Source organism: Rhinoderma darwinii, chromosome 3 (genome assembly GCF_050947455.1).
Source record: "Rhinoderma darwinii isolate aRhiDar2 chromosome 3, aRhiDar2.hap1, whole genome shotgun sequence".
Lineage (NCBI taxonomy): Eukaryota > Metazoa > Chordata > Amphibia > Anura > Rhinodermatidae > Rhinoderma > Rhinoderma darwinii.
This window is the reverse complement of record NC_134689.1, coordinates 41,863,932-41,880,074: the sequence shown is the minus strand read 5'-3', so window position 1 is coordinate 41,880,074 and position 16,143 is coordinate 41,863,932. Positions and strand designations below refer to the sequence as shown.

At 37.4% G+C, this 16,143-nt stretch overlaps 1 protein-coding gene across 2 annotated transcripts in view; it reads right to left on the bottom strand.

The window, feature by feature from the left end:
• Positions 1-4,030: 4,030 nt before the first annotated feature.
• Positions 4,031-16,143, bottom strand: part of GABRG2 (gamma-aminobutyric acid type A receptor subunit gamma2) — a 169,695-nt gene continuing 157,582 nt past the window's right edge. The window contains exons 9-10 of one of the 2 annotated variants that reach the window (XM_075856305.1): positions 12,068-12,091; positions 4,031-5,125 (exon numbers count right to left, since the gene is read on the bottom strand). In XM_075856305.1, coding sequence (XP_075712420.1) covers positions 4,850-5,125; positions 12,068-12,091 — 300 coding nt within the window. In that variant the 3' untranslated portion in view covers positions 4,031-4,849. The remainder of the gene's footprint in view (positions 5,126-12,067; positions 12,092-16,143) is intronic. The other variant, XM_075856306.1, reaches the window with a different exon arrangement.

The window sequence follows — 16,143 nt, the reverse complement described above, 5'->3', positions numbered from 1 at the left end:
AGTCTGCAGTATACTTACATTAAAGCCCCTTTGAAGAATTTTAGCCCTGTGAACAAAAAGATGAATCACTTTCTTGTGTCCTAATGAACCCCATGTAAAGTGATCTAGGCTTCTTGTAAATTGCTGAGATTGTCCCAAGGACAATGCTCCTGTCCTCTGCTATCGTCGGCTACTGGGAAATTAATGTGCATCAAAATCGTGATCTACGTCAAAGTTTGAATCGTAACTGCCTTAGGCGCCATGTACACAACCGTAGTTTTTATCCGTTATTATGGATCCGTAATTATGGATAATCTGCGGACTCATTTATTTCTATTGGCCACGCACACCTTCCAGTATATGTACGGATATGTGTCTGGGCTGTGGAAATGATCTGCAAAATATAGAACATGTCATATTCTTGTTTGCAACTGCGGCACGGACTCTATGGGCCCGTAGCCATCTGTAATTGCAGAAGCGTTGCTATGAGACGGCAGGGCATTTCACAAGAAAATGGCGCCTTAGCGATCATGTGACCTTTTCCAGGGGTTGGGACATGTTGGTAACATCATTTGTAGCCTCCCTTTTTTTTACGGAACCGTAAATGAATGCCCTACAGATTCACTACGGACCGTATTTGCGGACATCGTGCCAGATATGCGGATGACTTGCAGATGACTACGGATACGTATTTGCGTTCAGTAAAAAACACTACAGCCTCTTAAAATGTAAGTTTTATTGTGGACGTTGAAATCTTGGTGACCAGAAGCATTGACATTAGGACAAGCTCAGACACATGCATATGCTGGATCTTTAACTTATCCTGTGGCCCTAGTTATTGATAAAAAAATAATCAATGTTGGAGGACATTCTAATGAGCTTGTATATTTCTTTTTTGGAAGTCTCTTTTAACCTTCGGTGTGCCATTCATTCTCTACGGAGCCATAATCTTTTGGTTCCAGCTGCAGTTCATTTTTGAAGGTCTTTTGCTCCCTACATTACTCACTCAGTGTAGTTCCAGTAATTCAGCTGGAAGACAGATTGCTTGATGGCAGCTATTGTCCTCAAGGGTGGGCCAAGCAGCTATTCATACATCACTCTATTAAGGTTTTTTTACATCACTACTATTGAGGTTTTTAGTACTGTCCATACTTTCTAATTTCCTTATCATAACTGAATGACCCACAGTATGTGTAAGGTAATTTGAGTAGTAATGTTTTTGAAACCTAATAATGAAAATTCAGGAGTGAACTGGATAATATACAAAAAAAAAAAACTATTTTAAGATAATACTTAAATACCATAATACTATAATTGACTAGCTTATATTTTATTTTTTTGGCAATATGGCAAGTCTGCTGAGGTAAGTAAGGTAAGGTATTATGGAATGAGGTAAGGTGAGGTAAGGCATTTATGGGTTGATTTACAGGGGACATAAGGAGAGAGAACAGGAGAGGTTCTTGGATTATGAGGTGTGTAAGGCAGAAAACAAAATTAATTTGCAGTTTAGACTTTAGCTATGATGACCAGGGAATAAAAAAAATAATAATAAAAAACTAAAGTAAAAAACAATATTAATTAAAAAATATCTAAATATTTTATAGATTTTCTGCATACAGTACATGACACAGTTTTTTCTTCGGCACCAGCTTCCTAAATGTAGAGTATAAAACAATACAGAAATAAGAATGATTATACCAAGCATGTTTTTACTGATGTGTTACTAAATAATATTCAACTACTGTATGTTATGAACAACTGAGCAAAAAAAAAAAAAAAGTCTAATGATTTATTTTCTAATTCCCTTAAAAAAAAATGCATATTACATTGTATGTAATACGATCTTGGCTGTAATTTTTGGCACATACATCTACTTTAAATATAATCAAATGCAAAAGATGCATATACATATGAAATGTTTCAGATTCTTCTATCATGAACTACTTATGTTGTATTGTATATGTGAAATTACTTTACAAATAAGCCATTGTAATAGACTGGCTATCAGTGTAATACAACGGACATTTAATGGCTGTACGACTGATACTTAGGTGTATGCACTGAAAGCATGTTGGCACAGGTATATTCTGTTTCTACCTTGTGAGAATATTTACAATATTTGGTGCATTATTTAAATCTAAGTCAGTTTATAAGAATAAGATATATATATATACATATATACATATATATATATATATATATATATATATATTTATCATCACAAAGAAAATTGTTTCATTGAATGTAAATATTTTTAAATATTAAAGGCATTTTATGAGATCTGAAGAAGACTTGATATCACCACACAATTTGAAACATAATCTGAACCTATTTTTTATGATTTTATGTCGTAGACATTTTGATAAAGATGTTATTTAAGTTGGCGAATGCGATAAAAATGTTATTGAAATTTTGGTAACTATTGTGAAAATCTCATCAAATAACATAAGGAATTAATCTGTCAGGAGACATCACAATGACTATTGGTGAGGGTAAGACATCTAACTTTATATAGTCCATTTTTATTGTCAAACAGCTGCAATTAACAATTTTGTGACTGGTTTAGATTACTTTAACTCCATGATGTCAAAAGTAAAGGAGTATTCCCAACTTTCACATTTATAGATGATCCACAGGGTATGCCATAAATGTGTGATAGGTGCAGGTTCTACCTCTGTGACCTTCAACTAAGTGGAGAACTGGGGTGCCACTATCCCCATCCCACCCGGTGAGGGGGCTGCCGGCCCCTGCATCTAGGTGGAGAATAAATGGAGAAGTGGCCAAGGCTGTCTCATTTCAGTTTTATGGAGGTTAATGAAACACCCGAGCAAGCGAGCCACCTCTCCAATCCGTCTGCGAACGAATGCGGCAACCGCTTTACTGGGCTGGTCGCGGGATGATTTGGGAATACCCCTGTAATGACCAGACACCTTTTAAGGGGAATCAATGTGACCTGTGAGTCTTTTATTGTGACAAATAAAGAAAATGATTTTAAAATACATTAGTTATTTAGATGCCTTGGCAAATAGTCCCCCCCCCTCATTAAAATATACAACCGTTATTAATATTTGTCAAATCTTCCCCTAATTCTATGAAAATGTTACCATGTATGGCCATCCTAATTAAAAATGTTTTGAGTAATCCCTCAACAACTCTGATTCTAGAACAGAAATAATGTACCATCAATAAAGATGTAAAATCTAACAGTAAATTATTTTTCTCCAGATTGTCACATAATGAAGTCAATTTTTGGATATTTAAACTTTTTTAGTAGCAATAATTGGCTGCAGTATTGTCACGTGTCAATAGCAACAACCAACAAAAAAAATGTATTCAGCATTATTAAAAGGGATATCAGAACTCACAACATTTTCTGCCATTTAGACATATCAGAAAATTACATTGGGTGGTAGTCCTCAGTACCTCTTTAATTCTAATTAACATCTAATTTTGCATTTATGTAGAAATGTGGATAAGTGCTGCAAGAGTACAGTTATCCACCAGGAGGAAAGGGCTACAAAAGAGTTGTGATAGGATTAACCTGTTAATTCAACATTATCATCAACTTATGTACAGCTTTGAAGAGAATTTTTAAAAAATAAAAAGAAATCAATGTTTTATGTGATTTTAAAAAACTTTTTAAAATTCTGATTCTTTTCATTCTGTATACATAGAAGCTGTATTTTTCCGTCAAAGTGGATTTGCTCAGCTGAAAGCTGGTAATGCAGGATCCAGCTCATAACAATCACTAAGTTATGAACTTAGATGTGATCGTTATTAGCTGTGTCCAGCCTGTTAGAGACAAGCAGGACCAGCTTTCAGTCAAAACTGTCAGCTCAGCTAAACTGATGGCTCTGGCTTTGACAGAACCATGCAGCTTCCATGTATACAGAATACATAGAAGCTGTATCTTAAAAATATATTTTTTTTAAATAAAAATCTATTTAAATGTTTAAAATCACATAAATCATTGATTTATTAAAAAAAAAAAAAAAAAAAAAAAATATATATATATATATATATATATATACAGTATATATTTATTTCAAATGTGTAAATAGCCTTTAAGTATAATTATGTAGGATAATAGAAGAAATTCTGATTGGATCACTACTTTGGCAGGTATTTTAAGATACTAAAATGATTTCCTAGGAATGTAAATTGCTTTGTATTCTTATCCTTAAGGCATATATAATGGTACCCAGGAAAGTGCAGAATAATTTCATTTTCATGCATGTCATGAACATAGGTAGCTGTGGTTGAGCAAACAAAATGAATTCATAAGTTAATTTACCTTAAATAGCACAGGCAGACATACAAAAAAAACATAACACTGTATGGTATGGTCCATTTCTTTTGTGTTGGTCTCAACGGATGCATGCATTAACTTATGCACTACAGGGTTCAAGGTAATAAAATATTTACATCATTTTACATGTGCTCCACAACTGGACAGTGAATAGCTTTTAATTTTATAAAAAGTATTTTAAGCTTTACCTCTATAGTTGTTATATCTCAGTGTAATAAGTACCACTATTGAAATGCAATAATAGATTTATATGTCATGTTCATATGTTGGCATGGTGTGAATCTGCCAAAGTGCATTTACATAGAAGCTCTCTCTTATCTCCAAAATATATCTCCTATAATACTTATACAGTGTAATAGACTAAACCAAGATCTGAACGATCAGATCCACTGTCTCAGTTTCCATGTAAAACCAGCCGATGGCACTCAGTAAGTTAAATAAACTGATAAAATGTGCATTGGTGCTATACACAAACCATATCACTTCTTAAATGAAAAAAATATTTACGCTTTATAAGGCCTGTGTCGCATATCCATTTTAGTGGCATATTTTCTTTTCTTTTTAAAGATAAAGATACGATACCCAATAAACCAAATTAAATAAGCAGAAAGCAGTTGGGAAGAAAATTCGGGAATACGAGTCAATTTTTGCAACACGAATATGTATTCTTCCATGTCTCCAAGCACCAGTTCGGCAATCCTCAAAACAGCAGAAGAAACTGGCACAATCTTTTCCATCAAGACACTCGTAGCCATATTCTTCATCTCTCTCTTGCAGATGTGTGGCATTATTCATCTGAATAGTTGCTGATCTTGGACGAATATCAATAGTTGGAGCCTAATGTTACATGATCAAGTAAAAAAAAATGTATTAGGCATTGCAATAAAATTGTTTATACGTCAATGTGAAAAAATTATATAAGTATCACAAATTCCATATTCGGTAACCCCAATATTCTAGAAATATTCATTCATAGTTCAAATGTGACTTCAAAAAGCGGTCATGAATAAAGGTGAGTCAATTTATTTGAGTTTGTGCCCTAGTATTCTGTTCGAGTAGATCTCTTGTGAAATGACATTGCATAGGAACCATGAAAGAAACTATGTAAGTGATCATATAATTTCACATATACTGTTATTGGCCAAGACCAGTGTTCCACAAAGAGGGGCTTGGGAGTCACATGTGTCCCTCGGGCTAACTACATGTAGAGCCCAGCTGTTGGCAGTGGCAGATACCATTGTGCATTAGTGGCACTAGAACTAGCCTTATCATAGAATTACTAAAACTTGGCAGTAGGTTCAAAAATCATATCAATGGGGTTTACAATAAAGCACTGCAAATGCCTGATCACTGGGTCATATCATTTATAGGCTGTTTCCCTTTTTATATTCCATATGGCTTAACAACGTCTGTCCTATTTGAAAGTAGCTCACAAATTAAAAAAGGCTGGGTACATAAGGCCAAGACCATTTTTTGTTTTATTTCTTATGTGTTACTTGACTTAATCTTAATTTTACTTAATAAAATAAGTAATAAAAAAGAATAAAATAATACATAAATCCCGAGTTTAAAATTTCACTACAAAGATAATCCAAAATAAAGCATCAAACGTTGGCAGAGTGGGTCATTAAATTATGTGCAGAATTTTGGGTGGCATTAGTATTTACATCATTTTTTGGGTGGCATTTGTTTCTCTCTATATTGTGCAATTTACTATTCAGTTAATTCTACATTATTATTTTTCAATGAATGTTTTTTAGGCATTTTAGATGCACTAGTTTTGTAGCGGAATTTATCCTTATTAATCAGGGGAAGATAGTTATGCCTCACTCACATTTCAGTATTTTGGTTAGCAGTTCTGTTCCTGCAGGCTAGTCATCTCCTGGCTATTAATCAGCAGCTGCTGAATTATCAGTGCAGGTCATATGACCACACTGAAGCGAGCCACTGTGGCTAATTTGGAGAGACTATTTGAATTGGTCTGCCTCTCCTCAACAATCTTTAGTTTTTTTTTTATTGCCATCATATTCTGCAGCGTTGTACGGAGATATTCATCACTCACATTGGCCTTGTCCCTATTGGGATTCACAATCTAAATTCCAAAAATAACCTATAAGTATGTTTGTGGAGTGTTGGAGAAAACTAGATTAGGTCCCATGCACACGACCGTAAAAAATCTCCATAATTGCAGACCGCAATACGGTCCGCAATTACAGACCTTCCCAGTTCTATTGGCCGCGGACACCTTTCTGTATCGCTACGGAAGGGTGTCTGTCGTAGTGGAGGGGCTGATGGTCATTTTACTGTGTGTATGGGAGCACGGCCCGAAAATGCGGCCTGTCAGTGACTAGCCGTGCTTGCAATAGCGGGCCAAGATTACGGGCATGGCCGTGTGCATGAGGCCTTACTCAGAGAAAACCAGGAACATATAAACTCCATGTAGATGTTGTCCTTGGTCAGATTCGAACCCTAGGCATTGGATCAGTGGTTCCCAACTGGGGTGCCGCGGCACTCTGCTCAGCCACTGCAAAAAAAGACAAAAAAAAACTGTTGCTTGTATTAGACGTGACACACGTCTGCTACAAGCACCGCCCCCGACGCTTACTTAGTTTATTCATGTAGGAGACGTGACGCACGCACGTCAGCTACAAGCTCCACCCCCGACGCTTACTCCAACTATCCTTGTAGCAGACGAGACACATGCACGTCTACTACAAGTACTGTTCACAACTTCCCTTAACAAGAGCCTGACGGAGGGAGAGCAGCCAAAGCTACGGACCTGGGCAGGGTAAGTATTTCTTATATAGTTTTACAGCAATTGTGTGAGAACTAGAGACAGGGGAATACTGGGAGTTGTAGTTCTGTCATCTTATACCTCCTCCTCTGATGTCCCATAATAACAGCCTGGACATGCTGGAAGTTGTAGTTCTCTCCTCTTATACCTCCTCCCTGTAATGTCCTCTGATGTCCCATAATAACAGCCTGGACATGCTGGGAGTTATAGTTCTCTCCTCTATACCTCCTCCTTGTAATGTCCTCTGATTTCCAATAATAAAGTCAGGACATGCTGGGAGTTAGAGTTCTCTCCGCTTATACTTCCTCCTTGTAATGTCCTCAGATATCCCATAATAACAGCCTGGACATGCTGGGATTTGTAGTCCTCTCTTATTATACCTCCTTATTTATTCCTTTCCCAGGAGTAAGCACACTTTCTGTCTGTGATGGTCACTTTACTAAAGATGGGGGGCTGATGGTTATTTTACTTTGAGGGGGGCTGATGGTCATTTTACTGTGAGTGGGGAGCTGATGGTCATTTTACTGTGAGTGGTGGGCTGATGGTCATTTTACTGTGAGGGGGGCTGATGGTCATTTTACTGTGAGTGGGGGGGTTGAAGGTCATTTTACTTTGAGTGGCGGGCTGATGCTCATTTTACTGCAAGTGGGGGGCTGATGGTCATTTTACTGTGAGTGGGGGCTGATGGTCATTTTACCATGAGTGGGACCTGATGGTCTTTGAGTGGTTTCCGTCTCTGACCTCCCATTGAAATTAATAGGAGGCAGAAAATACCTGCGGTGCCGGTTTGGAGTGCTTTTTTTGACTGCGGTTTTTGCATTAGCTTCAACAGCTTAAAAAAAATGTGAGCAAAAAACACAGCAAAAAAAATGCGAAGAAAAAGCGTCAAACAAAGCTGTCAATTCAAAATCTGCCTTACAAAAAAACACTGTGTGAACATACCCTAAGAGTGTAGTGCTTGTTTTTAGCTATTTTTTGTCTTTTTGTAAACAATGTTTGGTAGGGGTGCAATGCAGATTTTTTTTCCCAGGGATGCCTCAAGCCTGAAAAGGTTGGGAAACTCTGCATTGGATTATCGGAGATAGCATATGCTATGAGTGTTTGCTTGTGCTTCTGTTTACCAGATCATGTGTTACTAGACTAGTCTTTTGTTTTTCAAGCTTGGTCTTGTATTTCCTCAGGTCTTCTTTGCTTCAGTTTTAGACTTGTTTAGTTGTTAGGTTTTATCCTGTCTCAATTGTTTTTTGTTCTATTTTACCTTGTTTCACTTAGTTTTGGATCTGTTTAGTTTTGTTTTCATGTATTCCGGTTCCTAGTATTTCCTTGTGTTGTGTTAGGGATAGTGTCTGCAGATTAGGGACTTTATTAGGGACAGTGCTTTGGATAGTGAGAATTAGTGGTGTCTGGTGTTAGAGTCAAGGCTTAGGAATAGATCCACAGATAGATACAGGGTGAGCTTAAAGGGGTTGTCCACCACCGGAGAAATGATGACCTACTGATGATGACATCTGGACCAGTACTGCAGCTTGGCCGCTATTCCATGACCGATGCCAACTGCTTCCGGCATGCCCAGAGGCAGCCGGAGGAGCTAAACGGAGCGTGGTCCAGCTGTCGGACCCCAGCAGATCATGTATTGATTACCTATCCAGTGGATAGGTCATCAGTTGTGCGGTAGTTGATAACACTTTTAAGTTAGGGTAAGCTTGTTACCATTACCCAACATCCGTTTATTACCATCATTTGACTGGTATCATTACCCATCATCCGTTTGTTCCCATCGTTATCTTGTTACCATCCCTGTCTTCAATGGGTGAGTTCCTGTTTCCTGAATTCCTTTTGTCTGCTAATATTATGATACATGTTCTATATTTCCCTTTGCTTCAGAAATCCAGTTGGCTCACAAATACGACCCTACTGTAAATCCTGGGGATAACTGAGTACCAGGAGACACTGTTAGTCCCCAGGAAAGGGGACTGTTATAGGTGAAGCATAGTTATGCCATCTTGTGGCCAGCCAGCATCCTTACAAAGTGGAACATAAGGAAAGAAAAACTGTACTGGAAAGATGTGTACTTCTTCCTTGTTTGGACCCACTTCCTGTTGTGATTTACAAATACTGGTGGAAAATGCTGACAAAGTGTGCATATGTGAATGAGGTCTTATAGATTAGGAGTTTGATCACATTTGTGTTGGAGGCTCCATCATATTCTGTCAGATTTGATGGAAACCATAATGGAACCCGACGTACCCCATTATAAGTCAAAGGGGTATGTCGAGCATTGTTGGTATCCAGCATATAATGGATCCAGCATTGCATACTGGCTTCTATTATAGACGGAAACCACAAAACAGATGTGAACAGAGGCTAAGAGTATAAAGGTAAAATATAGCATTTTCAAATATGTGTAAATGAATATTCCATGGATTTAGAAATACATACTTATCACCACGTTTTTCCAAATCCTTATCAGCTAGATAGCACATGGTCTTTACTGGTACCATTGTTCATAACTTCACCATTTTATTAGCTACTTACCTGATTTTGACTTACGCCAATAAAAAAAAAAATATTTTAAAAATAAGAGGAGACATCTATTGCCTTTTGTTTTTAGACTTAACAACATAACACCCTAATTCTGATCATCTTCACTCTCATAGAATCATACAAAAATGTAAAAGAGAATTATAATATTGATATTTTACATCCATATTTATATTCGATTTTTCCAAAATATTACATTGAATTTTCATCTCACTTTAAATAGAAAAAAATGTTTGAGAAAAAATACACATTTAAATAAAAAATAATTACAATTATTTAACTGTGAATGTGAATAAAATGTGTCTAAAAAGTGCAGATAAATATGATGAAGTATATCATATATAATGCCCAACATCTTTTAACAGTTGTATATTTAGTTTTAGTTAAATACAATACAATAATTGCAATTCATACATAAAATATAACCATACTGTATAAAATTATGTAAAAAAGGAAATCACTACTGTAGCTCTACTTTACTTTGATACTCACAACGTATGGGCGAATGAATTTTTCCTGGCTGTTATTGTATTTTAACAATAAAATATAATGTGTAATTATAGGTCCATTTGGTTTATGATTTATATGAGTAACTTTAGGATTTCAAGAATTCGCCCATACGGATTATGAAGACTAAAGGGAGAATGAATGTGATGACCAAGGTGCTCTGCTGCTTAAGTGATAACACCTATCATCTGCAATTCTGCCCTTAGGGTAGCATCACAAAACTATTTTTTCAGCTGTGGCTTTTTTACATAGTCATTTCTGTTTCATGAGTAGTTTGAGACCAATTTTTTATATAATAACTCTTTTCTACTATAAAGCAATTTTCAGTTTGCAAATTACCACTTCAAAGAATTGAATACATTTCTTTTGCTAGGGTAGGTGTTTGTCACCTCCAATAAAGTTTTAGCTGCTGGAGAGATCACTAATGTGCATCTTCCAGTGAATATTTAAGCATATCTATGCAATTATGTTTACAGTGACACCGCTGAAAAATCTTTGGCACTGCCCTAAATAAGAAAAAAATTCTTAATATTGAATTAAATCTTTAAAGAGGTGAAAATGCCCTAAAGAATATATTAGAAAATGCCATAAATAGCTATTTTTAAAAGCATTACGGCCTTTAGCCACAGGAAGGTTGCAATAAAAACTAGCTGGACTGCAGGGAATTTCAAGGGTTCTATGGAGATACAGGCAGGGGTGCCATCATAAATTTCTGTGACCCATAAAGCCAATGGGTACAGGGCCTCATCTTGTGCTACAAGGTGCATGAATCAAATAGGGTCATAGTGGGCTTAATGAGAGAATATTCTGCAATTGGCTAAAAGGTAGGAAGACATATTGTCGTTTAAATAACCCCCCCAGCTTTATGTACCCTTTGCCGGATAAGTTATTCCTCACAATGTACCTGGGCCAAAGGACGCTTAAGGGAGGTACCTTATACGATAAGACTGCTTGTGTGTGGGGACACTAACATTAATTTAATTCTTTCCCACAAAAATAGCAAATTATTACTGGACTGGTAGTGTACCTTCATACCAAAAAAAATGGGTCAGGTAAAGCTGCAGGATAAGCAAAAGATACTTTCATCTTCTTCTCCATCTGAATGTGATGCGGTTGCAAGCTTACTACCTTCACCCTGGCACCCCACCTCCTAACCTCTGAGTGGTGTGTCATGATGCAACATCATAATAACTAAAGCAGTGGGCAGGGAATATGCCGCAATTTGCCATGTATCACATGCCATATAAAGGATGCTTCATGGGACACATAGCTAAATTTGCTATCTGTGGGTTCCCTGTGGCTGGTGGCAATGCTCTCCTTTTTGGGGAATTTTATTCCGGGCACCTAAAAGCAGTATCAGATTACCAGGTGTTCTGTTCAGATTGCGGCCTGGATACATTTAATAACTTCATGTAGACTGCTGATGAGCCTGCAAATAAGCCACATGGAGATTGAAATTTCCTGAAATCTTGTAAATTATTATCAGCCGCTTCCCCTGGCAAAAATAGGTATTTCTGAAAATGTATTAAGGGATTCACCATATACAGTATGCGATTCCCTAATATATTTCTTTGCGGCTCTCCAACGTTTAGTGTACGCTTCAGGCAAGATTTTGCAAATGATAGACATAAGGCATTACAGGTTTGCATCATTCATATAATAGCACAGTTTTGTGGTGCAACGTGAATGAGATGATAGGTTATTTTTGTCATAATTATAGATGATTAGTATTAAAAAGAATTTCAACAAGAGTGACGTTCCAGTAATGCTGCTGAATCAACTTTCAAAAACGATAATATATACAGTATTTTGTTAGCATAAAAAATTCTGTCTGGATCTTGTAAAAAGCAAATAGCTTGGTATGACAATCAGAATTTGGGCTTTCAGTTCAATTCAGCAGACACATGCAGTGAATGTCCATTCCAAAAACAATATACCTTGAAGGAAAACATCCAGAGAAGCTTTTGTTGTATAGATAAGAAAAGAAAATGAGACTTTAGGAGAAAAACAGAAAAACCATAATGGAAAAAAAAAGAAAGAAAAGCATTTTTCTATAGATAAATATGGGACAGAAATCTAACTAAGATACGAAAGGTTTTTATTTATTTTTAAAGGTGCTATTAGAAATATGTTAGAGAACACTTAAAAGGCTTTTCCGGGAATACACATTGATGGCCTATGCTTAAAATAGGCCATGATTGGGGCCCAATCCTTGGGACCATACTGATGTTTTATCCAGGCACAGCAGCGTGCCTGCATGTGTGGCTGTACCTGGTACTGCAGTTTTGCCCGATTCAAGTGTGGGCCCTCAATGTGTAATCAGTGGCGGTCATACCCTTGGAACCCCTACTAATCACACTTTGATAGGCTGTCAATGTTTATTCCCAGGAACAGTTTCCTAAAATATGAATACCAATGAAAAGAAGTGTCCAATGCTCAAGACTACCACCGTTTTAAAAATACTGTCTACTACACATTTTGTCACACACTCATTATGGCTTAAGGCTGGATTCACACGTGCAGTTTTTGGTTCAGTTGTTTAGGCAAACACAGGATTGGGTACAAAAGAGAGAAGTTTAAGTCTTTCCTTTTTACCTTTTCTTTATTTTGTATGGACTTTGAGTTGGCTAAAATAAAAAAATCAAACACCTCACCAAAAACTGCATGTGTGATTCCGGTTTTAAGCCAACTAAAGATCCATCTAAAACAGGATTTATTGAATAGTAACAACTTCTGTTACTACTCTACATTTTGATATTGTCAGATACTTAAAGTATAACTAAACTTTTAAAAAACTTTTGACATGTCATAGTGACACCCGAGCTCACCTGCCACTCTGTTTTTTTTACGATCGCTGGGGGTCCCTGTGCTCGGTCCCCTACCAATGAAATCTTCTGACATGTTACTATGTCACATCAAACGTTTTTTAAATGTTTAGTTAACCCTTAATACAAATGTGATATTTTCATATATCCCAATGTCTAAACTAGAAGTGATGTTTTTAATGTGTTTGATGCCAGAATGGTCCCAGTAGGGTGAGCATAGTCTTTTCTAGATTCTTAAATATAGAACAATAATGTCAGGCATCCACTTCTCCCCATATTATAAAGATTATAAAGAGATCCCCGGCTCTTGACTCAATATATAATAATGACCGGAGCAGTAAAAAAATATTATATAGGTGAAATCCTCAACACCCAAATGCAAACAAATTACGAATTATTTTACCGCTCTGAGGGTCATATTAAGGCAATCCAAAAGTCCAAAACAGTATCTTCGGAGGGTGTAACTTCCCCCAGCCCATATGCAAAAAGACAACTCCACAGTCCAAACTTCTTCACCTTGTAGTTCCACACAGGGGCGTAGAGATGCTTCGATCCAGATAAATCCAATCGGTCACCACACTATATCTCCGAAGAGGGAATAAGGGAACAAATAGTGCAACACCCTTTGGACTAAATTTACTTCACGCTTTTATTCCATACTTACAGGAAACATAAAACTTTAAAACATGATCAATAGCATGCGGCACGCCAAACTCTCTAGCCCAACCCTGGGTTTCGCCACTTCCGGCTGTGTGGTGACTGATTGCGTTTATCTGGATTGAAGGACCACTGCATCTGTATGTGGAACTACAAGGTGAAGAAGACATGATAGCACACAAGTTTGTACTGTTATCTTTTTGCATACAGGCTGGGGGAAGTTACACCCTCCAAAGATACTGTTTTGGACTTTCGGACTGCTTTCTATTCTATCCTTTTGATTTAATTGCCAGTCAGTATGCTATGCTCTGTTCACGATGACACAATCGCTGCCATTTTTACAGAAACCATGATGGATATGATGGATCTGCTATGATCTATTTTGCGTCCTGATGGATCCCTTTGATGATAGGTCAATCAGGTTTGTGAAATGTGACAAGATTTTGTCCATCAAAGCGAGTTGTCAACCTGATGAAAGAACTGTAAACACAGCTTAAAGAGGACCTGTCACTAGGTTATATATGTTGAACTGGTTTACTGACCTGAATAGCGCTGCCTCCCTGATTGCGGTGATGTTTTGTTTTTTTCTTAGGCCCCCCCTTCCAGAGATATGGCCTACTGTTGTGTTGGCTCAATAAATGCTAATGTATTGTAGTTAGCCAACGGGGTGAAGCTAGCTTTCCTGTCTCTGATGCTGACCAATCAGCACGAGGCAGCTTGAGGGTAGTTGACCTAACTACAGAAAATTATTATATAAGAAGCCAACACAACAGTGGGCCATATCTCTGGAATGGAGGAGGAGTCCAAGAAAAAAAAAAAACAGAGCTGGAATCAGGGAAATAGCGCTATTCAGGTCAGAAAACCAGTTCACTTATATGACCTAGTGATAGGTTCTCTTCAAGTTTATCATACCATTTACACAGCAAAATACCCCAGCAACACCAGAATGGAATCCAAAGATCAAAAGGCAATAGTTTAAGGGGTTTTCCTTTTTTTATGTAAATAAAGATTAATCATTGTAATAGTTTCCCCTGAGTACCCCAATATTACTGCCGCACACACTCTAATAGTGCCCTCTGAGTGCACAGTACACAGTTTTACTGCCCGCCAAACTGTAATAGAGCCCCTATACAGTATTACTGCCCCTATAGTATCCACCACAGTGTATTAGTGTCCCCTACAAAGTATTGTTGCTGCCTGAGTGCTCTCAATAGAATTAGTGACCCCTGAGTACTCCCAAATGTATTGGTACTCCCTAAGCCCTCTACAGTATAGGTAACCCCTTAGGTCCTCCCAAAGTATTGGCACCCCTTCAAATAATAAAACTTATATTCGCCTAGCCCTGTACCCACGATCAACGGAGCACAGCAGTTGTGGCCCAGTGAAGGCAGGTAGGTGCGATTATGTCACGTCATCGTATCGGCCTGCAATGGTGTATTGTTCGGGCATCTTATTAGACCTGAAGCCTACAAGATATTGGAACAAGATCCCAGCACAGGGAGCTGGCGGCTCTCTGCTCCTCCACAGTATTTAACTGTATCTGCATCTGAAGGTGCAGATACAGCTGACTGTGGCACTCACCCGGTGATCCGGGACACTTGGCTTATGACCCAGATGTCTGGTGATGGCAGCTCCCTGCCTGAAAGGGGACTCTCTGGATTGGATACAGCTGTTGATGAGAGTAGGACTAGATATCTATGGGTTTGCTGACTCGGAATGTACACAGGAATGTTCTTATTTACTGAAAGCAAACACATATCTTGAATATAGTGAGTAATTGAAACACAAAGATGTATAACTTTATTAATACAGTGATTTAGCATTATTTATAGAATACTAAAAACTTAAGTGTTTCACTAATCATTTTAGTTTGGGGCAATATGTGATATTTGTAGGGAGAGTTCAGCCCACCCACCTTTACATTTGACTATTTAGCTTCGGTCCTTCTGATCACCTTCTGATCAGCTTCAGAACTTTATTTTGTTTATACCAATGAATGCACAGTATCAATGAACTTATTTAGACCTATTTAATTCCAGGTCTACAAACAAGTTAATAATTGACTTCTTTAAAATGTGGTGGCTTTTGCCTCGTTTTTACATGTCATCTTTGCTATGCTTGTATAGTTGAAATAGAAAAGCAGCCATGATAACTGTACAAAATTACAGTTTAGTCTTACAGTAGTTTTCATGCAAAAGCCAGAATAGGATACAAAATTAAGGAAAGTTAAAAGAAAAGACTGATGCATCTTCTTTATTTGTATCCACTTCTGTGTTTGACTAAAAAAACTGAGCCAAAAACTGGACCGAGAACTGCATCAGAACTGTGTGTGTGACTCTGGCCTGAGGGTTTGTATGGAGCTGGCTAATGGGCTGAGCCTATTCCATACGTTGCAGATGTCAGCTGTATATTACACCCTGTTATAAATTATCGCAGATTACTATGATCCCAGCTGTTTAACTCCTTCCCGTCATAAACAACTTTCAGATTTTCATTTTCGTTTTTTCCTCCCCACATTCCAAAAGTTATAA